Raw genomic sequence first — 21569 nt, 5'->3', positions numbered from 1 at the left:
TAAATTGTTCATACCTCATAGATAAATGGGTCTTTACAGATTCCTTTCTTTTTTTCATCAAATTCCCTGAAATGCAGAAACACATGTGAAAAATAAAGCTACAGTATTTTGTCATTTAAACTCTGGAGTTACTGAGAGAAATCAAAAATGCAGAATACTCATGACAGCCCTAAGGCACAGTTGGGAAAAGAGAAGCAGAAAAATAGCATTAGTTTAATAAGGAAAGAAGAAAAGAGATGTGGTAAAGATTAATAGACAGCTGCCCCTTGGGACTTCCCTGGTGGTCCAGCAGTTAAAACTATGTCCCTTCAATGCAGGGAGTGCAGGTTCGATCGCTGGTTGGAGAACTAAGATCCCACATATCCTGAAGTATGGCCAAAAAAAGAGAAAAAAGATAGACAGATGTCCCAAACTGGGTACAACTGCTTCTCAGAGGCAGCAGGAAATTAGGTCACCTACCTCTATTCTTATCACTTTTAAAACACAGTATCAATTACTATTAAAATGCAATTTACTTCATGACTTTGGGGAAGCAAAAATAACTGAAATCAGTGGGTAACTATGGAGAAGTTATTTAAGGGTCCCAGGCCTTGAGTTTCTATTTCTATCCTCCCTGTTTTCATGAGCTAACACCAGAAAATTAGTAAACTGGATAACACTAAAACATTTCATTTTTAAAATGGAAGCATAAAATGTTAAGATACATCATAATTATCATTTTATTGAAGAAATTTGATCCGAGGGTTTCCCTGGTGGCTCAATGGTAAAGAATCCACCTGCAAATGCAGGGGACAGGGATTCAATCTCTGATCTGGGAAGATCACACATGCCTTGGGACAACTAAGCCCAGGCACTACAGTCATTGAGCCTGGGCTCTAGAGCCCAGGAACTGACACTACTGAAGCCCACATACCCTAGAGCCTGTGCTCTGCAACAAGAGAAGTCACCACAATGAGAAGCCTTCACACTGCAACCAGAGTAGCCCTGCTCACCATATCTAGAGAAAAGCCCCAGCAGCAATGAAGACCCTGCACAGCCAAAAATAAATAATTAAAATTATATATACTTAAAAAGTTGATCCCAAAGCATGTAAACCATAAAGATACCAAAAATGCACATCAGATTGATCTGCACTCTAAAAGAGAAAAGAATCTTTACAGTCCTAAAAGAACCCAACAGAATAGTTTCAGGATACCATTATTTGATCCACTCTGTAACTCACTGAAATAAAAACTAGGCCTGTGACTGATTCACTTTGGCCATTTTGGACAAGACTGTGACTTTTCCCCCTATATTTATTTATTTGGCTGTATCGGGTCTTATGAGATTTTTCACTGGGTCGTGTGGGCTCTCTAGTTGTGACTCTCTGGGTCTGGAGTGCATGGGCTCAGTAGGTGTGTGCGGCTCGAGAGACATGTGGGATCGTAGTTCCCCCACCAGGGATCGAATCTATGTCCCCTGCATTGCAAGGTGGATTCTTAACCACTGGACCACCATGGTAAGTCCCTGAGAAAAGTTCCTCTCTATGCATGCATAACTCAAGGATCATTCAACCATCATTCAATAATCATTTCACCAGTATGTGTTTCATGGGCAGGCACTCTGTGAACAAAAGTGTTGCCCGTCTTTCTGATAAACCACCAATACTGCCTGCCATCAGCCACTGCAGCTACCTTGGTGCACCTTGAGAATTCAGGACTAGACAGTTAAGATATGCACCAAAGGTGTAATTTCAATGAGCCCAGACTCCTGCACCTTCCCAAAAGTGGAAAAGCACTATAATCATTAACTTGAGATGTTAATGATTAACAGTTAATCCCAACTGTTCTTGGGATTAGTAGTAAACTTTTGATGTTCAACTACATTTTTATTTGTTATTTCCCCCAGCAAAACTCCTATATATTCTGGCTCCTCCCTTACCTTTTCGGAACAGTTCTTTAGAGCTATCTGAAGCTGATTGCCAGGCTATACTACTCAGTAAGGCCCCTGAATAACAGTAATTTTAGGTTGTGCATTTTTAAAGTCAACAATTCTTACTAAATGTCTAAGATATAAAGCAAATGCATAGTTCCTGGCTCACAGTCTTGACTGCAGCCAACAACTGCAATACAGGTGATGAGCCTCAAAGAGGGGAGTGCAGGGTGCTGTGGTGGCACACAGGAAGAGACTTTGCTAGAGGGCTTAAACTTTATCCTGAAAGCTAAGAGCAGCTCACTACAAGATTTTAAATGAGACAATCTCCCTGACTTCCTGATGTGGAGGGATAAACTTGGAGGCCAGAAAATAACTGAATAGTTTGTAGTACTTAAAAAAGTGATGATGGTAAACAAAGCAGTCAGGATGGAGGGAAAACAAAGGTAGCTGGTGACTGACTAGATGGGATGGAGGTGGCGGAAAATAGAACCAAATAACAGTCTTGGACTTGGAACTCTTAACTCAGAGACAGAATTCAGGAAACTATCACACTGCAGGGAACAGATGGATTCAGTTTCGCAGATAATGAGTTTGAAGTCTCATTTGGAAATTTCCAGTAGGCAGGTGGCTACACAGGTAATATGAGGGATTAAAGAGAAGACACACAGACAATAGATGCTTCAAAGTGGAGAGAAATACTAACACTTATGAAAGAATTACAAAAGAGTCTAAATAAAATTTATCAAGGGACTGGTTAAATAAACATAAAATAGCCAAACAATGAAATATTATATAGCCATTAAAAACAGATCTATAGGCTGTCATACTGCAAGCTATCCAACATACTGTTAGTTAAAAGAAAAAGCTAGTGAGGGACTGCCCTGGTGATTCAGTGGCTAAGACTCCTGGCTCTCACTGCAGGGGGTGCCTGGTTTCAAACCCCTGTCAGGGAACTAGATCCCACACGTGGCAATGAAGATCTCAGAGGCTGCAACTAAGATTTGGTACAGCCAAATAAACAAATATAAATAAATGCTAAAAAAAAAAAGCTAGTGATCTTTCTACAATGTTGAAAAAATTGACAAGCATTACCACTTTTATAAGCAGGATAAAAAGCAATGAAAACAAACAATGAAAAAGTATGATATTTAGAAAAAGGGGTTAGATTACAACAGTTGGTTATCAAAGTGTGGTGTCAGGCCAGCAGCATCTGCTTCACCTGAAATTGATTAGGAAGGGAAACTCTTTAGCCCTACCCAGAACCTACTGTTGTTCAGTCCCTCAGTCTTGTCTGACTCTTTGTGACCCCATGGACTAAAGTATGCAGGCTTCCCTGTCCTTCACATCTCCCAGAGTTTACTCAGATTCATGTCCATTGAATAGGAGATGCTATCTAACCATCTTATCCCACTCTACCCAGACCTACTAAATAAAAAATTCTGGAAGTGGTCCCGGCAATCTGCTTTGGCAACTTGCCAGGTGATTCTGATTCACGCTCAAATTTGAGAATTACTGGATTAGATTTTTGAACTGGATGGAATCCACTTTATTACTAGTCCGTCCGACTCTATGCGACCCCGTGGACTGTAGCCCACCAGGCTTCTCCGTCCATGGGATTCTCCAGGCAAGAATACTGGAGTGGGTTACCGTTTCCTTCTCCAGGGGATCTTCCCGACCCAGGGATCGAACCCGGGTCTCCCGCATTGGAGGCAGACGCTTTAACCTCTGAGCCACCAGGGAAGCCCCCCTTCACTATATGAGGATTCCCTGTTGGCTCAGATGGTAGAGTCTGCCTGCAACTCGGGAGACCCGGGTTGGATCCCTGGGTCGGCAAGATGCCCTAGAGAAGAAAATGACAACCCACTCCAATATTCTTGCCTAGAAAATCCCATGGATGGGGGAGCCTGGTGGGCTACAGTCCATAGGGTCGCAAAGACTCGGACACGACCGAGCGACTTCACTTTCACTATACGAATAAAAGGAAATCCTGCTGCTGCTGCTGCTAAGTCACTTCAATCGTGTCCGACTCTGTGTGACCCCATAGACGGAAGCCCACCAGGCTCCCCCGTCCCTGGGATTCTCCAGGCAAGAACACTGGAGTGGGTTGCCATTTCCTTCTCCAATGTGTGAAAGTGAAGTCGCTCAGTCGTGTCCGACCCTTAGCGACCCCACGGACTGCAGCCTACCAGGCTCCGGGGCAGACACACCATCACGTAATCACTATGGCTGTTGCACAAAAAACTATCTTGAATAAACTATAAAACACATTTCACACCAGCAAGGCTTTAAACAGGTGAACGATAGCAACATCTAGTTTTCTGTATCCTGTTCGATGCCTCTAACATATCACAAGTTGTGTGCGCATTATCTGATTGAATAATACACCTCTCGTACAATTCGTCACCTTCCACTGCCGGAGATAAAGAACACGTTTTCTTCTAAACGAGACTATAAGCAACAGGGCCTACCGGGCCACCCTCACAATGGAGCAGAAAACCGGCCTCTCTGCTGCTCCCAGATCCCCGGAAAACAGACTCAATTTACAAATTCGCGCGGGTGGAAACTGGGAAGGCGCTAATCCCCAAGGCTGCGGCAAGAGGCTTGGGGCGGGGATCGAGATACCCCAGGGGAGAAGTGCCGTCGCCAAAGCCAAGCCAAAACTAGGGGCTACAACTCACTGCAGGAGACCAGCGTAAAACTCCTCAGCAGCTCGGTTAGCTCCCGACCACATGGCGCCCCAGTTTGACTGAAAACCCGAAACCGCCAAGCTGAAATGCGCGCCGGGCGCTGACGTACGGGGTCGTGACCTCCTTGCCGGGACTACTTTTACCCCCCTCCAACAGGTTCCATTCTACAGTTAAACTATTGCTTCATAGCACAGAGCGGTTTCTCCTGTCTCAATAATTTCCCCTTCCCGTAAGTAAAAGTTAAAATAAATTATACTGGTTGAGGGGAAAAGACACTCGTCTCGCGAGAGTTGGCCACGGCCTCTCATGGATTACTCCGCAAAAAGGAGTCCCTGGGTTCTAAGAGCTCTTTTTAGCTTTGGAAGTCAATAAATACCGTAATTTGACATATATGAAGAAATAATATGCTATTTTTGTTGTTTTAGCGTGGTGGAGAGATATTTTGTGTCCCTGAGTTGGTTCTGAGGCGGGGCAGGCTGGGGGACGAGCTGAAGGTTACATATGGAGTGGGCGTGCGAGGCACTTCCTTTTCCTGTGGGAGCCGCCGGGTTGAGAGGAGCGTGGCCTTCTCCTCTCCCCGCCATGGTGAGCAGAACTCTTCTCCTCTGGACCTGCTTCTTTTTTCGGGGCTTGGCAGGAATGGGCTTGGGTGTTCAGAGCATGAAGTCTTCAGGAGTGGAAGCGAGGAGAAGGCGATGGGGACCAAAGGCGTGTGTTTGTGCCTGGGACCTGGGTAGTAATGCTCTACGGCAGCCATCTTAGAGGCAACGTGTGCGGGCCGGCGCCGGGCGCGTCTGGAATAACACAGAGGAACCCCAGATAGTTCTTGGAGCCAGAGGGACCTTTGGGATTCTAGCTTCTCTTGGATCTTAGAAAGTATGGGTTCCGCTGAAGACTTGAAAATTCTCAGAGCGTTAGACTAAGGCTAGGTGAGTCAATTTGGGGTCTTGTGTCTCCATACCCTATTTAGTGAGGAATACTCAAGTTTTAAGAGCGATTTCGTTAAACAGAAAACTTATTTCACTTATTTCTTGTGTGCTTATCTTAGCAATTGCCTTTGAAAGCATTCTGGTCTTCTTGCATTAAATTTTAATTGTTTTGTAGTTACTGCATAAATAACGTTTGTAAAAGCACCATGCAACAAAATATGCAAAAAGCACTAGTATGCTATTTTGATCGTAATTGGGTTGGTCAAGATGCATTGTAATGTTCGGTGGTAGTGTTGTAGACAGGGAATTGGAGAGGAGGCTTTAATTGGACTTTATAAGCCGTGATCAGAGACACCTGAAGGAGGCTAGGTGAGGAAGGGTATGTTTAGGTAGATGCTTGTTGAATCTGAGGAAGGAGAGGGATGGCCCTGAGTGTAGGCTGGAGAATCTGGAAGAGAGTGTGGGCTGTGGGCAGCGAGGTTGAGCAGGTTCTGTAGGTCATGCTTAGGACCTTTTATTTTCAGGGGGTAAGTTTTTGGAGAAAACTGAGCAAGAAGTAACAAGGCTGTTTTTTAGTAGTAAGTTTTGGAAGATGTGTTTGGAATAGGTTGACCGGGAAGGATGGATGTTTGAAGTAGAGCCCTGTAAGATAAGATTTGGTCACATTTGCGGTGAGAGAGTTTGGATGATGACATTAAACTGCATTTTCAAACCTTACACTATAGTTTTTATTATCTTGCTCTTTAAGGCCCGATTTGAAAGTTTAATAATAAAGCAATCTCTTTTACAATGATGGAAATTCTGTAGCAGAACTTGAGAAATGAGGTGTGTTTCAAGTACTTATTGATGTTAATAGACCTGATGGTGTATTGATAACTTAGCCTTTGTTTTTGGCTTAAGTGATACCTACTTCATCAAATTCTAGACCTTTCTGTAAATGAACCTTTAATGCTTTTGTTGGTGCTTGAGAAGAGTGCTTTTGATGATGTTTCTCAATATAAATATTTTTTATTTTTTTCAGGCGTGTGCTCGTCCACTGATATCAGTGTACTCCGAAAAGGGGGAGTCCTCTGGCAAAAATGTCACTTTGCCTGCTGTGTTCAAGGCTCCCATTCGGCCTGATATTGTTAACTTTGTTCACACCAACTTGCGCAAAAACAACAGACAGCCCTATGCTGTCAGTGAATTAGCAGGTATGGATTTAGCTGTTTCCTGGGTTGACTTTTTAAGGGGTACTTCACAGCAGTGATGAAATTCCACTCCGTTGGTCCGTGTTTCTGAACAGCATGATTTCCCTGGATGTTCTGATGCTGTTTGCTGCCGTACATAGTAGTCACAGAATGCTGTGGTAGGGAGCTAAAGCTTGTGTTTCTGAACAATTTCAGGTCATCAAACCAGTGCTGAGTCTTGGGGTACTGGCAGAGCTGTGGCTCGAATTCCCAGGGTTCGAGGTGGCGGGACTCACCGTTCTGGTCAGGGTGCTTTTGGAAATGTATCCTTTGTTGCACCACCTAGACTGGTCAGCTGTGGCATTTGGCAGACTGACCCTGGCTTATCCATTTTCCAGTCATTCTTAGCGTCTGCAGGCTTGGCATTGAAAGGTTTTGCTTGCAATGATGTCGTAATTTGCGTCTTACTCTGTTCTCAGCGACAGTTGCCTGCTGTCAGTAGGCTGGTTCAGAAGGGTGACGAGAATTCTTACTGAGCAAGGCATAACCTGTTTATAATTGCTAAACTTTGAGAAACGTGGTTCTTAACTGGGAAAATAGATGTGTCGTGGGGGCCGCATGTTTGCACCAACCAAGACCTGGCGACGTTGGCACCGCAGAGTGAATACAACGCAGAAGCGATACGCCATCTGCTCTGCACTGGCTGCCTCAGCCTTACCGGCGCTGGTCATGTCTAAAGGTTTGTGATACTTTATTTTCTAGGAATCCTGTAAACCTTTCTTATATCTGAACCTGTTACCTGTGTAAATTCTCTTCATCCTAGAGTGTTTGACTACATTTCCCTTTACTAAATGCTAGTTGTAACCACTTCAGTCTAACAACTCAGTGAATACTGTGTAATGAGGTAATTTTTACCTCATTTGTGAAAATGATGAGATTCCACTCATTGGTCCGTGTTTCTGAAACACATGATCTTTGTGGTAATTCTGATTTGGCAAATGTGCCACTTTGATTTTGTGGGTTTGATTAAATTTTTCAAAGGGTGCAGGGTAACCAGTCAGTGTTAATTGACTTTGTCAGGTCATCGTATAGAGGAAGTTCCTGAACTTCCTTTGGTGGTGGAAGATAAAGTTGAAGGCTACAAGAAGACCAAGGAGGCTGTTTTGCTTCTGAAGAAACTTAAAGCCTGGAATGATATCAAAAAGGTAGGTTTTGTGGTTCTTCACACAAGTTTGTTGCCAGATTTTACATTTCAAAAGGTTACTGAAAGACAGTATAAGTAGACCTTAGTGGATGTGGAGCAAGGACTCTGGAACCATATTCCCTCAGTTTGAAAGCCCGTTGCTATGTTAAATTTAGGCAAGTCATTTGTGCTTCCAGTTTCCTCATCTGTAAAACTGAAGTTTTTTAAACTATGGAGATTTAATACACGGATCAAATCTCAATCAGAATACCAAACTTTACTTTGTTAGGTCTATGCCTCTCAGCGAATGAGAGCTGGCAAAGGCAAAATGAGAAACCGTCGCCGTATCCAGCGCAGGGGACCCTGCATCATCTATAATGAGGACAATGGTATCATCAAGGCCTTCAGAAACATCCCTGGTAATAATTGTACTGCTTACATGTTTTAATTACCTGTGTTATGCAGGCTTACCCAGCTTTTATGATGAGATTCCACTTTATGGTCCGTGTTTCTGAAACACATGATTTTGTGGAACTTCTGATTCTTGGCTGAATAAGTATACCATTGATGTTTAAATTCATGATTAAAATACTACTTAGGTGCTGTAAAGATGATTTGCATTTCATGTATTGAAATACAGGATCCCTAATTCTCCTTTTCCCTTTACAAAGGAATTACTCTGCTTAATGTAAGCAAGCTGAACATTTTGAAACTTGCTCCTGGTGGTCATGTGGGACGTTTCTGCATTTGGACTGAAAGTGCTTTCCGAAAGTTAGATGAGCTGTATGGCACTTGGCGTAAAGCAGCCTCCCTCAAGAGTAACTACAAGTGAGTATAATTTGTATGCTGGACATAGATGTTTATGCTGTTGTTCAGTCACTAAGCAGTGTCTTACTCTTGGCACTTGAGATGCAAGGACTTCACCACATATATGCTGTGGATATTGTTCAGAATGGATTTGCATGTTTTTTAAATAATGCATTGTGTTGCCATTTCTTCCTTGTATACAGATGCAATATGTGGAAATAGATTCTGGCGAAGGGATAGTATAGTGGAAATTCTGACTGGATTCTTTAGAGCTTAAATGATTAATCTTTTGTTAAGAACTAGGAGTTAAGCCTCTGTTGTTAAATGTTCTTTCAGCCTCCCCATGCACAAGATGCTCAATACAGACCTTAGCCGAATCTTAAAAAGCCCAGAAATCCAAAGAGCACTCCGAGCACCACGGTAAAGTTGTGATATTCATAGTAATTCTTGTTCAGCTTCACACTATCAGTTATTTCAGAAATATCGATAATGTATAAACTATTAATAATAGAGTATCTGCTTTTTTATAGTAAGAAGATTCATCGCAGAGTCCTGAAGAAGAACCCACTGAAAAACCTGAGAATCATGTTGAAGCTTAACCCATATGCAAAGACCATGCGCCGGAACACCATTCTTCGACAGGCCAAGAACGTAAGCAATAATTTGGGTTTTGCTGGGCCTGTTGAGTTTTAGAAAGATTTGATTCTTAGATTTTCTTCCTAATTTGTTGCAGCACAAAATCCGCATGGATAAGGCGGCAGCAGCACTAGAAGCCAAATCAGGTCAGAAGGGGGTTCAAGGCAAGAAGCCTGTGGTGAGAAACAAAGAAAAGAAGGCTGTTGGCGATAAGAAGCCGAAGAAGCCTGTGGTGGGAAAAAAGGCTGCAGGGACCAAGAAACCAGCAGCTGAAAAGAAGCCCACAGAAAAGAAACCCACCTCAGAGGAAAAGAAGGCTGCTGCATAAACTTAAATGTGTTTATTCCATAAATGCCAAATCATTTTGGACAGCTAATTTTGAATAAAGACCTGAACAAAGAGGCAATGAGAAACATGACTTGGATGTGTTGTGAGTTTTGGGTTTTTTTTAACTGGTAATTTCTATTTAAGTCTGGTATAAAATGGAGCCTTGGGTTTACTATAAATCCAAGGTGAATGAGAAGTGAGATGTTACATAAATTCAGGTGTAAAATTCATTTTTAAAGTAACTTGAGAAACAGATGGTTTAAAGACTTAACTCGGAAATACACAGAAACTCATTATTTAGCTTCCCCCCAAAACCACTTTGGAAAATGGGCCATGTTCCATAAAGATTTGACATTTTCGATAACCACAAGAGGGCAGATTCAGAGAAACATTTTTTAAAGGATAGCAATAAGAAATTGATTTTCCCCTCAGAACTGTTATAGTCTTCTGTGGTACAATACAATTGTTTTAAAACGTTTTAATATTGGAACCCTTTGGTATAAAAAGTGCCAGGTGGTTTTTTCCACAAGTCACTTGTGTATTTCAGGTTTAGTATGCTTGTGCAGAGGATGGATGTACCCAAACGTTCTTCCAAAGCTTTTAACTCAGGTCAGTCTTAACACCTTGGAAGTGACCTGTGCTTCGCTAGTCAGGGTCTTGTTTTGCATCTCGTTTTGCCCCGCTGACGGTCTATCCTCCCATTTATAGGTCAAGGGATCTCCGTTCCTTAGTATAAAACACTATCCAACTTAAAATACAGTTAACTTCTACCCTCTAATTTACACAGTCCTCCTTGGAAACCCCTTTCCTGTAACCAGGAATACCCGCCTGCCTGAACCTTCAACTCAGTAGGGCTCTTGTACTGATGTCCTGTTTGCTGGTGACAGTGTGTCTGCAAGTTTGGAGGAGCTAAAGTAGCCTCCACCGATGAAAGAACAGCACTGCTCAGCTGAATTAACCTGACACTCGGTATCTGACCATTTTTATCGCCAGGTCCTTTACATCGCCAACACCCTTTGCTTTAGGGAGTCTCATCCCTGGAGTTGGAGGTTTTCGGTTTACAACCAAGTTTGAGTATCCATGAGTTTAGGTCCATGAAGGGGAAACGAGCGCAGGCGCCGGTGGGAAGACGCTGCACCGCCCCACAGTGCTGCCCGCCCATCCCACTCCGCTCTTCCGCTTCCGGTAGCGCGAAGGCGGCGTCATCATCGAGCGACCCGGCGAGCCGCCGGGTGAAGGGTCGAGATGTTGAGCCGGCTACAGGAGCTGCGCAAGGAGGAGGAGACGCTGCTCCGCTTGAAAGCGGCTCTTCATGACCAGCTGAACCGGCTCAAGGTGACCCCGTGCCCCCCATTTCTCCATTCAGTTGTTCCCGCGCCCCAGGCCGCCGGGCTCTACGCGGAGCCCAGGCGTCTGCGGCCGATCAGCTTTTCCTCACCTGGCCGTCGCGCCCGGACCTGGGGGCGTAGACAGGCACGGAGGGAGGCTGGACTTGAGATTATGGGTCCACCCCTCTAAGAATATTGATCCTGTAGGTTTAGACTGAGGCTCATTCATCTGAGTCTGGCGAATACAGTACTACCCCCACTCGACCACTACAGCCTCGTAAACGTGGGCGGTACGCAACACGCGCTGAAGAAGGGCGACCTCCGGAAGCTCGCCTAGACGGCCCCTGCCTCCCCTTCCAAGCCCCTGCAGCATTTACTTGCCTTTACTACCTCGTATGGTCGCTTGATACAGCTCTGGTCTCACAAAGGCAGCCCACTCGCGGATGTTCCACTGTGCAAAAGGAGACAGCAAGGCCCTGCCTGAAGAGACCCTGCCACAGTACTGGGTTTGCCAAAAAGTTCGTTCGGGGTTTTTTGTAAGATGCTACAGATGAACGATGAATGCAAGATGTAAGATGAACGAACTTTTTGACCAAGCCAAAGAGTTCCCGGTAGCTTTTCTCCGCCGATCTGTTACCGACTCACCTGCCTTGTTCAGTTTAGATTGAAACCCACTAGAGCCATTTCCCAGACCTGTGCGGAGGAAACCCCCTTTAGTGAGATGTTCCTCTTAATCCCTGCTGGGCACTTTAGGGTTATGAAGGCCCTTTGTAAACTGAGACCTATTAAAATACTGTGCTTTCCCTCAGGACACAGGCAGTGCCTGTACAAGCGCCTAATGTGTGCGTGCCAACAATGGCTAGGAAACGCTGCCCTTTTCCACTCTTCCTGCCTTTGCTATCTCATTATAGGGTAGACAGACTGGGTCGTGTGGAATCAGAAGACACTTGGCTTTTTTAAGGGCATGCTTGGGTTTTCCTCCCCTGAGCTGCTAGGTCTGGGCGAGTGGAAGCCTCGCCTCAGCTGGAACACCTGTTCACCCTAGGAGAAAGGGGCAGGAAGCTTTCTATGCTGTTTCCTTTAGGGGCCCGGAATGCTTGAGGAGCCCCATCCCTTTCCTTTAGAGCTTCACAGAGGTTACATTGTTTTCACTGCTGATGCCTACCTCTCAGAGCATGCTCAGTACATTTCATCCACATCAGTAGCCCCGTGACATGGTAAAGAAAGTGTCCTCCACTCTTTCTAGGTTGAAGAGCTGGCCCTCCAGTCAATGATTAGTTCTAGAAGAGGGGGTGAGATGCTGCCTTCTCAGCCTGCACCTGAACCATCGCATGATGTAAGCTTAATCATTGTGAGCCTGGGGAGAGAATGCAGTCCATTCTGCTCTGCTGAGGGATCAGAAATTGCAGATTACCTTATCAAGCCCAAAGAACTCTGGGGAGTGCTAAGAAGAACCTTCTGGTTTAATTAACTGGCTATTGTGTATTACTCTCTTAAACAGGGAACATCTACCCGCTGGGTACACTTTGGTTGGCTGTACTATTGTATCGCTTCCACCTTGCTACTCTTCCATTCTCTCTAGTCACTCCAGTGAACTGGGGAGAGTGTGAAGATCTTTGCAGGAATATGTCAAAATTCCTGCTGCTCTGTGAACAAGTAAGCTTCAACCACAAAGCCTTGAACTAGAGTTCTAGTCCTCCTCATATCCTCTTCTTACCAAGTGCCCTCAGGAAAGTCATCTAGATAAACCATATTTGAAGGTTCTCCCAGCTGTGTGTTAAGCATTTAAAACCATTTGAAAGCAGCACATCTAAGCCAGTACATAATTCTCATGTAAGAACCGTATATGTAAATCACGTAATATACTATCAAATCTAGGGCATTTACTGTGCTCTCATTTTGGCAGTGGGGGTTAGGGGGAGGGGGTCAGGGTAGAACTTGGAGAAATAGGTAACTGGCCACACTTCTTAGTGATAGTACTGGGATTGAATATACAATTGAGATTTTATTATAAAACATTAAGAATTTCTTTTCAGGCTAATGTTCTTCCTACTAATCCATAATGTCCTTGACTAAAGCAGATGTTGGTGCATGTAGACAATGAAGCATCAATCAACCAAACTGCACTGGAGTTGAGCACAAGGAGCCATGTGCCAGAAGAAGAAGAAGAGGAGGAAGAGGAGGAGGAAGAATCAGATTCCTGAAGGGGAGAAGAGCCCGGGTTAGTCATGCAAGTTAATTTCTAAGTCTCAGAGACTTTCTGTCTTCGAAGAACTCTCATGAGCCCTATAGCCTGCTTTAAAAGGAAGCAAGAACTTTAGGAGAATGTGTAGTTGTAAAGATAGTTCCATCAATAACTCAGGTTTCAGAATGCTTTAACAACAGTTGGTGACATAGAAAAGCAGAGATGCAGGGTTTCAGTATTGAGCAGTATGGGTGGTGCTGTGTTTACAGGCTGGTCAGATTGAATAATTGTGTTCTAAACAAAAAACTTCCTCCAAAATGCTATTGAGAAGGTCTAGCATCTGCAAAAAGGGCAGAGTTTAAATACAAGCCAGGCTTGCAGCCAACAATGCCTTTATTAAGAAAACCAATTAAACACTGTTTGCATGCCACTGAACCCTTGTGAGCAGAGCAAGGCTACAGTCTGGGAGAAAAAGATGACAAAGAGGACAGAGGGCCACCTGAGAGCACAAGCTGCTGCCACCTCTCAGTGACATCGTAAAACTACTAACATGCTATGTGTGGCTGTCATCACACCTCGGTTCAGATATCATTATGGTAAAAATGTGCTTAGAAATAAGTTAAAGATAAACAGCTGTAATGAGGCTTGCCGCTTTCCAGACAACAGACCAAAGGATCAGTTCTCCTCTGGGGTGAACGATACAGTAGGATGGTTTAAACCCATTTCTAGACTTAGGACTTGTGCCATTGAAGAAGGATCATGAGGTTTGGGAGACCGGATTTTGTAATAAAGAACTTACAGTTAACAGAATAAGAGAAACTTCATATTTTAGGTTGACACTCATTTTTGCATATTGTCCCTTTTCCAGTGAATATACAAATATGTAGTTGCTTGATTTTATAAAAGTAATTTGCCCTGCCCAGAAATAGAAAAGCCAAACAAAACGCAACCTCCTCAAGCACAGCTTCTTACATAGCTGTTCTAAGAGAGAGCATAGGCATATTTGTTAATCGATGTTTCATTAAAGTTACGTTGAGCTACTCTGACATGAAGTAGCCAGAAGCTTAAATGAGCATATTTCTTGGAAAACAGTGTGAATATCATTTTGCAACAAAAAGCATCAAGGTATATACATTTTGGGGTCTAATGTAAGATACAAGCATGGGTTTTTAAGAGTTGGAAAAGTTGGGTATGAGTTCTAGCTTGACGACCAGTTGGTTGCTTGCTTTTCACCTTTTCGGGAGTTCTCACTCTCGTGTCTGTAAAATGAGAGTATTCATATCTGCTCTAGCAGTTTCAGGTGTCCTCGTGAGATGCTAATGAGGTATCACTTAAAAAGCCAACTACTGGTAATTCCCTGGCAGTCCAGTGATGACGATTCCCATGCTTTCACTGCTGAGGGCCCAGGTTCAGTCCCTGGCTGGGGAAGATTGCGAAAGCCATAGCCAAAAACTTAAAATATCCAAGTATTATATCTCTCAGTAAGGAAGTTTTAAAAAGGAGTTTGGCCTGGGGAGCTCTAAAAACATAGCATGAGCGATGTAGGAAACATCATTCTTGAAAATGAGATCATTCTTAGTGAAAATTACTAGGAAGAAATCTTTTGACTCTCAAAGTAAAGTACCTCAAAAGACACTGAGCTTGAAAGTATTTACATCCAAGCTTGAAAGTATTTACATCCAGGTTTTAAACTCCAGGTCATACCACTCCTTAGTTTACACACTTCGATGAGACATTCTCAGGGGTGGTGACATCCTCTCTGTTAGGAAAAGACCCTGGGTGCGAGGAGGGTGTGGTTCTTAAACCTCATCTGAATGTATGCTGAAAACATGTGAGTTAGACTGTTGACTTATAGAACAGATGTTAGCTTCTCAGGGGGGAAAATGATTGATTGGCTGAGGCAGCCTTGTATATATAGTATTGACCAGTATTTAAAATCCTGGCTGTATCTCAGGCTCTCATAGATCTGCAGTGGAACTACCTACTTAGGAGATTTACTGTTTTTAATTTGAAAATGAAATAAGTGTTTAAACATATATTTATTTTGGTTTTCTATCACCTGCTCTCTCAAAGAAGAAAATGAGGGAAGGGGTGCAACTAGGCAGCCTCATATATGACCTAAATCTCAAAAGTCAAAGAAAGGTGGCCAGTTAGGACATGGCTTTGTGGGATTTTTTACAATTTCACTGCCAACCCACAGGCACAAAAGTCAGCGCCAAGCACTTTTCTCCTCTCCAGGAACGTGTGTCAGGTGTCACTGGTGAGAGCAGCAAGCCACCGCTCAGTGGAGTAAGCAGCACAGCGCAGCCCCAGGTAGAGGCTCCAGTGCCAGCTGCCCCCCAGTCCTACCCCTCCTCCTGCTTTCCTCTTGTATAAAGAGATGGAAGAAATCGATGGGATCTGTTCACAGGTCCACAGGAAAGGTGGCTGGAAGATAAGGGTGCTTGCTGAGAAGAACTGGACAAAGTCCAAAGACTAGAATTACAGGAAGCCACATTGGTCCAAAGCACTGAACTTGTCCTTAGTGTGGCGTTTCCACCTTCCAGCCTCCTTCCTGCCTTTGCGTCCCCCTCACTGATGCCTGGCTGCTAAATCATCTGCTGATTTATCCACTGTGGACACTGAAAATGCCACCACAGAAGCAGAAATTGTTTCCATCCTTTGAATTTGATAGTTTATTTATTAGAGTAAGAGATTAGGTTTGTTAATCCTCTGGATTTAAATGGTAAAAGGGTTTTCATACAGTGTTTAGGCACTATACACACTGTTGTTTACAATAGCATCAGTACTTGGGTTTGGTGAAAGGTAGGTCTCATTTATTTTAATGCCTTGATCCATTTGTAACATTCAGAGTAACTCCACCATTTTAGAAACACTAATGCAAACTTAAGGAGACATAGCACTAAATATCCACACGGTATATTTGAAAATAAATATAGAAATACAACCAGAAGTCTACAAATCATCACAGTAGACAGACTGGTGAAGCCCCAGCTGTCATGGCAGTGAAGGGCTCTGGCTAGATTTTGATGAAAATTTGCTGAATTCTACACCAAAAGCAAGAACATAATAAAATAACATGATACACATTTTCTGATGCTCATTTTCATAGCAGCAAAGCATGCTTCACATGCACTGCCTGTGAAGGATCTTACAAGGCTCCTTCCTACTCAGTTAGAAGGTATGCCTGGCAAGAATGAAGTACCACCAAGTGTCAAAGAATCCCGAAAACAGAGGCGACCAGCCAGTTCATGGTGTGGGAAAGCAGTGCAGTTTTCAGTAAGAATGACTACCCACAGTCACCAGAGTTTCACTGTAATTCAACATTGCACGTGTTTTCATCATCAGTATACACAAAAATAGCCCCAAGCACAAAGCCAATCCACTTAGGGGAATAACAGTAGTAATAACAGTAAAGATGATAATATTGAAAAAGACACGAATAGAATTTTGGCACATGCTGTGTTCCTCATCCTTTGTCACAGGTGAGATGCACGTCTGCACAAAGACAGGCATGGGAAGGCCGCCCGGAAGCAACATGGCATGCCCCTGGGCGGGGCTGCTGCTTCCCAACCACTTAGACGCCAGCTGCGTGGGTGGGTGTGCTGGGCTGGTTAAGGCCGACGGTGGAGCAGAGCCAACCTGCAAAATCCACTTCCTCAGCATCAGATCTCTTGATAAAAGCATGAACCTGTGTGTGAGGAAATGGACAGAAAGTGTGCTTAAAAGCCAAGAAAGAAAATTCAAGAGTCCTGGGTCTGGAGACTGTGTTGCTCTCGGAAGGAGCTCCGGGAGCCTACCCTTGTCCAAGTGCCTGCCTAGAGCCCCGGCTCCGCTGGTCTTACCCCTTCCCTGAGCCTGCTCCTCTCCATGAAATGGAGACAGCAGCTCTGCCTTGCAGCTGTTGAAGGAGCAAGAGAATTGATGGACTTGAAAGTGCATGTTACACTGACCAGGCTCTACACAGCACATAAGTGCTGACACTTAGAGGATTCCCACTCCTCTGCCACCACATAGGAGACAGTTACTTGGTGAGGATGCTGAATACAAAATAAGCCAGTCAGTACTGCAGAAAGGCCTTGTCCCCCTGTGGGACGAGCTGGCCCTTTCCTTCCCTGGATCCCTTCTTGCTGCAGGGTTATCCCTGCTTTTCCATTAAACTGATGGGAAGACCGAGGAGACGTGTTTGGTGTCCTGCAGGCCCCAGATCAGCTGGGCCACAGCAGTCAAGGCAGAATGGGGTATGGGCTCCGCAAGCACTGGATGGGTGACTGACAGGAGAACAAATGAAACGCAGCAAGTGACAGTGTAAGGATTTGAAATAAACCACTTACCATGAGTTGCTTCAAATCTGCTCTCTCTGCAGGGTTTTTTATTAAGCTTAAAGGAAGAAAGACAGTGTAAGCTGTTGCCTGCTGCTGGTTCTAACTCAGATTACTTAATGTGTGCATGCCTGTCCTCCCCACACCCCATAGGCTCTGAGGAAGAGTGCCTAAGCCTTACCCACCTTCCTGTTCTTAGCAGAGTGTCATACCCACAGTAGGTTAATAAACACTGAATTAAATTAAGGCCAAAAAGCAATAGGGCAATCCCTTTACAGCAAATGCTGAGCGCAAGAGCTGTTCTGCCCCCTGCTACAGTCAGACACGTCACCTGAGTCCTAGCGCTCTGGAAGAAGGGCAGCAGCTAAAGGGTGAAAGGCAAAGCTGTGCTCCCCAAGAGGGATGGGGAGCCTGACAAAACCGAGAACAAGGAGGTGACTTACCATTTATTCACAAAATCTTGAAATTCCAGACTGAATACTCCACTGGGCAGTTTGGGAGGAGGCTGCAAGTACACACACAGACCTAAGAAATGTCCTTGCTCTGCCTGCCTCTCCACTCCCCGCCTCTTCACTCCCACCTCTGGGCAGTGCTGCCCTTGTCCAGTCAAGGAAAGGCAGGGGCGAGAGGCCAATGGCTGCTGCTGGCTTACCCTGTTGGAACTGTCAGTCTCAGACCAGTCAGAACTGGGGCCAAGGCAGTGTTCTGACCACTCACCAGTCTAAATCTGACTAAGAGTGAGTGACTGAGTAAATCATTTCCTCTCTGAGCCTCAGCTGACCCTTTTCAGCTCTGAGGCTCCACTACCATACATCTGGGAACGTGGCAGGGAAACAGAGCCAAACCACCAGGCATAGTCCAGCCCTGACAGCACCTGCGGGTATCACAGAAGGCTGACCAATAAAGCATTTACCCCCTGCTGAGTTCTAAGGAGTGCAGAAAGGTTAGTAAAACATTAACTGGCAGAGAGCTGCGTCTGGAAGAATGTCGGGTCCCAGCAGGAAAGGATGACTTTCCTAATACAACACAGTCTACCTTCGTTGCATCCTTACACAGCTTAGATGAGACCCTCCACTTCCCTTCTGTTCCACAGCGCTTAGCACAAAGCTGAGCAGTCAGGCAGTGAAGAGCTGAAATGAGCCCAGTAACCTGTGAACCAAACTGCTGTGGTGAGCCAGGATTTTCCCTGTTGAATTTGTAATGACCAAGGGGACCTTTTGACCTTTTGGGGGTCTAGTTTTAGAGAGAAATGAGAAAGCATGAAACATTATTCCACTAGTCTCGAGAATGGGGCAGTGCCTGTTACCATGCTCCTCAGCGGAGTGGGGCCTCCAGCTGCCTCCCAGAGAGGCCAGAGCTCGTCCTGCTTCCTCCTGGTGCCAGCAGCGCCGGCCTTCCCTCCTGAGATGCTGTCCCGCCCTCTGAGCAACCACGTGCTGGTCCACAGCTGCTGACCCCCAGGCCCAGACTGATGAGTACCTGTCAGTCTCTTCCTTCCTCAGTCCCTTTTACGTTTAAACATACTGGCATATATATTTTACAGATACTCTATCTTCTTTGTATTAAAGTTAGCTAGCAGTAATTTAATCACCTGTGATTCCATCACTGTGAGATAACCACTATGTCATATTACTTTCCAGACTTTATGTGCACATAATATGCATACCTAGATTGTTTTAAAGAATCAATCATAGTATACATACTCTTACAACCTACTTTTCCCACACAATTTATAGTGAATATTTTCCATATCTCTTTCTATATTGTCACCTGTTATGTTCATTGCTTTATATAGAGAAAATGCATGTGTTTGCCTTGCTTCCCCTACCCAATCTAACAGTCTTTAAGACCTGAGACTTTTGTATTTCCATCTCTGCCTGGATCCCCACCTTGTTCCTATCACCACCCCAGGGTGCTTATTAGCACATAGTAAGTGCACAAGAGATGCTTGGTGGAAAAAAAGAAATGCCTGGTGAATGAAGGATGAGAATGCATTCAATGGGCAGGTGGAGCATCCTGAATCAGAGAGGATGAGGGACTCAGAGTTATGTGAAGATGCTCCTGGGGAAGGGATAGCCCATGCTGTGGGAACAATTCAGAGATTTCCCAGACAGATCAATTGTGAGTTTTTTCCTTAAAAGCAAACAAATTCTAAGGTCACAGAAGCTGTGCAGTACCTTACCTCATTAACTATGTAATCCAACAACTCAAAAATTGCCATTGGAGGTCGGCTGTCCATTCCGTAAGCTGAAAATTTTTTGAAAAGAAAAAAGAAAACACTTCTCAGAAACAAGGTTAACTGCCAGTTTGAGGCTAGGGGTGGGCATGGATCTTAGGGACTAGAACAAAGTTGTGGACGACAGAAGAGCCACTGATAAGGCCTGAACACAGAGGGGGCCAGCCAAAGCCACAGCTGGCCAGGGTCTGAGTCTGGGTTCTGCCACACCCAAGACTTGTGACCCACCACCCGCTACCCCTGCCCGCTCTGTTTCTGCCTTCATACACGCCCTCGTGTGGGCCTCAGACAGGAATGTCCTGGCAGGAACAACGTCAGAAGGTAATGGCAGGGCCAGGATCTTCCAACTACTCGGTTTACTTTACAGTCCAGAGAGGCGGGCAGTGCTACATAGTGCTTATTTAGCTCCTCAGAGTCAAGACTTGGCCACTTACAAGTGTATGTGGCAAGTCAAGCACCCTGTGCCTCAATTTCCTCATAGCTAAAATGGAAGTTATAATAGTGCTCACACACGACTGCTATTAAAATTAGACAATGGTAGGCAAATCTATGGAGACAAAGTAGATTGGTGATTGCTAGGGTGTCAAGGTAGGGGAGCTGTGAGTGACTGCTAATGGAAATGGTTTCTTTTGGAGGTGATGGAAATGTTCTTGAATTACAAAGTGGTGATGATTGTATGATACGGAGAAATATACTGAAAACCACTGAACCGTACACTTTAAAATGTACACTTTATGTTATGTGGATTTTACCTCAATTAAAAATATCTACCTAAAAAAAGTCATGATTTTTAAAATTAGACAATACATATAAAATACTATGCGCAGTGCCAGGAACACAGTGGGCACTTAACAAATGGTAGGAAGGAAGATGTTGGTAATGATAGTATCCTATACTGGAACCCCATGCTCTGCTTCCCCCTTGCCCCAGCCTGGTATCCAGAGACAGGAATCAGCCTTCCAGAAACCACTGATGGAAAGGACTACCCACAGTCCAAGCTGGGGCCACACTGGGCCACTCACAGCTGAGGGGCCTCCCGGGGGTCCTTGGCCTCGGTGGGGTCTCAGCCGCATCTCCCTCCACCTGGCACCCAAACATCAGCTCCAGCTCCTTGGCATCTGGAGGAGGGATGGGATACCTCCCGACCGCCATCTCAACCAGAGAGAGCCCCATGCTCCAGATGTCCGACTGCACGGAGTAATGGGTCCCCTGGAGTCGCTCTGGCTGCAGGAGAGACAGACACAGTTATCGCCTGTGAGCCAGCCTGGCCCGTGCACAGAGGGATGGCTGAGTCCTCATGAATGCCTGGGACTTCCTGCCCCGCTGAGGCCTGTCTGCAGTGCAGGAGCGCTGGGCTACCCTGCCTCGTCCCAGCCCTGGCTCTACTGATGCATTTTCTGCCCCTTAGCAGAGCTCACGTCCTGTTTCAGGACCTCCACTAACCTCTTTAATTTGGCTTCCCTTCTGCGCCCAAATAATCTGTTTACCAAATCCTAGCTGGCCTTTGTGGCTCTGACCCCTAACTGATGTCTCCCCCCAACCCACCCTGAACTAACGGCATCCAACCCAGCTGGACCCTGACTAAGCCTCAGCTGTGGTTCCAGCTCTGTCCATCCTTGCATGTCTAACATGTGCAGGATAGCCTATCCAAAGCCCAGGATGAGAGATTCATCTTGAGTCCTGAGTCCAAAATATGAAGTTTCTGGAACATGGGTCACGAATGTGGCATCCGTGGGTGGAAAGAACACTGGCCTTGAGACTAAGGAGAGCTGGGTTCCAAGCCCAGCTCGGCTGCTCACTCACTGTTCTGGACAACATAGAGAACTGGAAAAGGCAAAGGATCTGG

At 44.9% G+C, this 21569-nt stretch overlaps 4 protein-coding genes and 4 non-coding genes across 12 annotated transcripts in view; 6 read left to right on the top strand and 2 right to left on the bottom strand.

Moving 5' to 3' along the window:
- The window catches only part of ZWILCH (zwilch kinetochore protein), a 42918-nt gene extending 38190 nt beyond the window's left edge, over positions 1 to 4728 (bottom strand). Inside the window, exons 1-2 of one of the 3 annotated variants that reach the window (XM_055436626.2) lie at positions 4711 to 4728; positions 15 to 66 (exon numbers count right to left, since the gene is read on the bottom strand). Coding sequence is in view for 1 of the 3 variants with exons in the window: in XM_055436620.2 (XP_055292595.1) it covers positions 15 to 66; positions 4593 to 4645 (105 nt within the window). In the remaining 2 variants the exon portion in view is untranslated. Of the gene's footprint in view, positions 1 to 14; positions 67 to 4382; positions 4514 to 4592 lie in introns of those variants that run through there. The other 2 variants (XM_055436620.2, XM_088839928.1) reach the window with 2 other exon arrangements.
- Positions 4729 to 5049: 321 nt separating this feature from the next.
- RPL4 (ribosomal protein L4) lies at positions 5050 to 9743 on the top strand. The gene is made up of 10 exons (XM_055435404.2): positions 5050 to 5186; positions 6552 to 6723; positions 6916 to 7022; positions 7300 to 7438; positions 7780 to 7904; positions 8172 to 8301; positions 8554 to 8710; positions 9026 to 9109; positions 9220 to 9340; positions 9423 to 9743. The coding sequence occupies exons 1-10, from the start codon at positions 5103 to 5105 to the stop codon at positions 9651 to 9653; spliced, it is 1350 nt and encodes a 449-aa protein (XP_055291379.1). The 5' UTR covers positions 5050 to 5102; the 3' UTR covers positions 9654 to 9743.
- LOC129563625 (small nucleolar RNA SNORD18) lies at positions 6772 to 6842 on the top strand. Its single transcript, XR_008687369.1, has one exon. It is a non-coding gene; the product is annotated as a small nucleolar RNA SNORD18 (small nucleolar RNA).
- On the top strand, positions 7140 to 7238 carry LOC129563626 (small nucleolar RNA SNORD16). The gene has a single exon (XR_008687370.1). It is a non-coding gene; the product is annotated as a small nucleolar RNA SNORD16 (small nucleolar RNA).
- Positions 7623 to 7693, top strand: LOC129563623 (small nucleolar RNA SNORD18). Its single transcript, XR_008687367.1, has one exon. It is a non-coding gene; the product is annotated as a small nucleolar RNA SNORD18 (small nucleolar RNA).
- On the top strand, positions 8358 to 8427 carry LOC129563624 (small nucleolar RNA SNORD18). The gene has a single exon (XR_008687368.1). It is a non-coding gene; the product is annotated as a small nucleolar RNA SNORD18 (small nucleolar RNA).
- A 1090-nt stretch (positions 9744 to 10833) lies between the features above and the next one.
- SNAPC5 (small nuclear RNA activating complex polypeptide 5) lies at positions 10834 to 16790 on the top strand. Of its 2 annotated transcripts, none has more exons than XM_088839925.1 (4): positions 10834 to 10987; positions 12227 to 12316; positions 13062 to 13201; positions 16651 to 16790. In XM_088839925.1, the coding sequence occupies exons 1-3, from the start codon at positions 10898 to 10900 to the stop codon at positions 13182 to 13184; spliced, it is 303 nt and encodes a 100-aa protein (XP_088696051.1). In that variant the 5' UTR covers positions 10834 to 10897; the 3' UTR covers positions 13185 to 13201; positions 16651 to 16790. The 2 variants fall into 2 exon arrangements, with proteins under 2 accessions (XP_088696051.1, XP_055291382.1); XM_055435407.1 differs by having other exon boundaries at positions 13059 to 13201.
- MAP2K1 (mitogen-activated protein kinase kinase 1) overlaps positions 15814 to 21569 on the bottom strand; it is a 68752-nt gene continuing 62996 nt past the window's right edge. For both annotated transcript variants that reach the window (XM_055435405.2, XM_055435406.2), the window contains exons 7-11: positions 20746 to 20947; positions 19670 to 19734; positions 17931 to 17992; positions 17500 to 17545; positions 15814 to 16856 (exon numbers count right to left, since the gene is read on the bottom strand). In XM_055435405.2, coding sequence (XP_055291380.1) covers positions 16743 to 16856; positions 17500 to 17545; positions 17931 to 17992; positions 19670 to 19734; positions 20746 to 20947 — 489 coding nt within the window. In that variant the 3' untranslated portion in view covers positions 15814 to 16742. The remainder of the gene's footprint in view (positions 16857 to 17499; positions 17546 to 17930; positions 17993 to 19669; positions 19735 to 20745; positions 20948 to 21569) is intronic.

This window comes from Moschus berezovskii, chromosome 9 (assembly GCF_049115385.1).
Source record: "Moschus berezovskii isolate FMDL1 chromosome 9, NW_MosBer_1.0, whole genome shotgun sequence".
In the NCBI taxonomy this organism is placed as follows: Eukaryota; Metazoa; Chordata; class Mammalia; order Artiodactyla; family Moschidae; genus Moschus; species Moschus berezovskii.
The sequence above is the reverse complement of the archived record's forward strand: the minus strand, read 5'-3'. Positions and strand labels throughout refer to the sequence as shown.

Bases quoted from the DNA above. Each gene is read 5' to 3' on its own strand.
- SNAPC5 (XM_055435407.1), top strand. From the start codon at position 10,898: ATGTTGAGCCGGCTACAGGAGCTGCGCAAGGAGGAGGAGACGCTGCTC. The intron at 10,988-12,226 runs GTGACCCCGTGC...CACTCTTTCTAG, and splicing joins ACCAGCTGAACCGGCTCAAG to GTTGAAGAGCTGGCCCTCCA. The intron at 12,317-13,058 runs GTAAGCTTAATC...CCTTGACTAAAG, and splicing joins CACCTGAACCATCGCATGAT to CAGATGTTGGTGCATGTAGA.
- RPL4 (XM_055435404.2), top strand. From the start codon at position 5,103: ATGGAGTGGGCGTGCGAGGCACTTCCTTTTCCTGTGGGAGCCGCCGGG. The intron at 7,023-7,299 runs GTATCCTTTGTT...CTGGGAAAATAG, and splicing joins GTCAGGGTGCTTTTGGAAAT to ATGTGTCGTGGGGGCCGCAT. The intron at 8,302-8,553 runs GTAATAATTGTA...CCCTTTACAAAG, and splicing joins GGCCTTCAGAAACATCCCTG to GAATTACTCTGCTTAATGTA.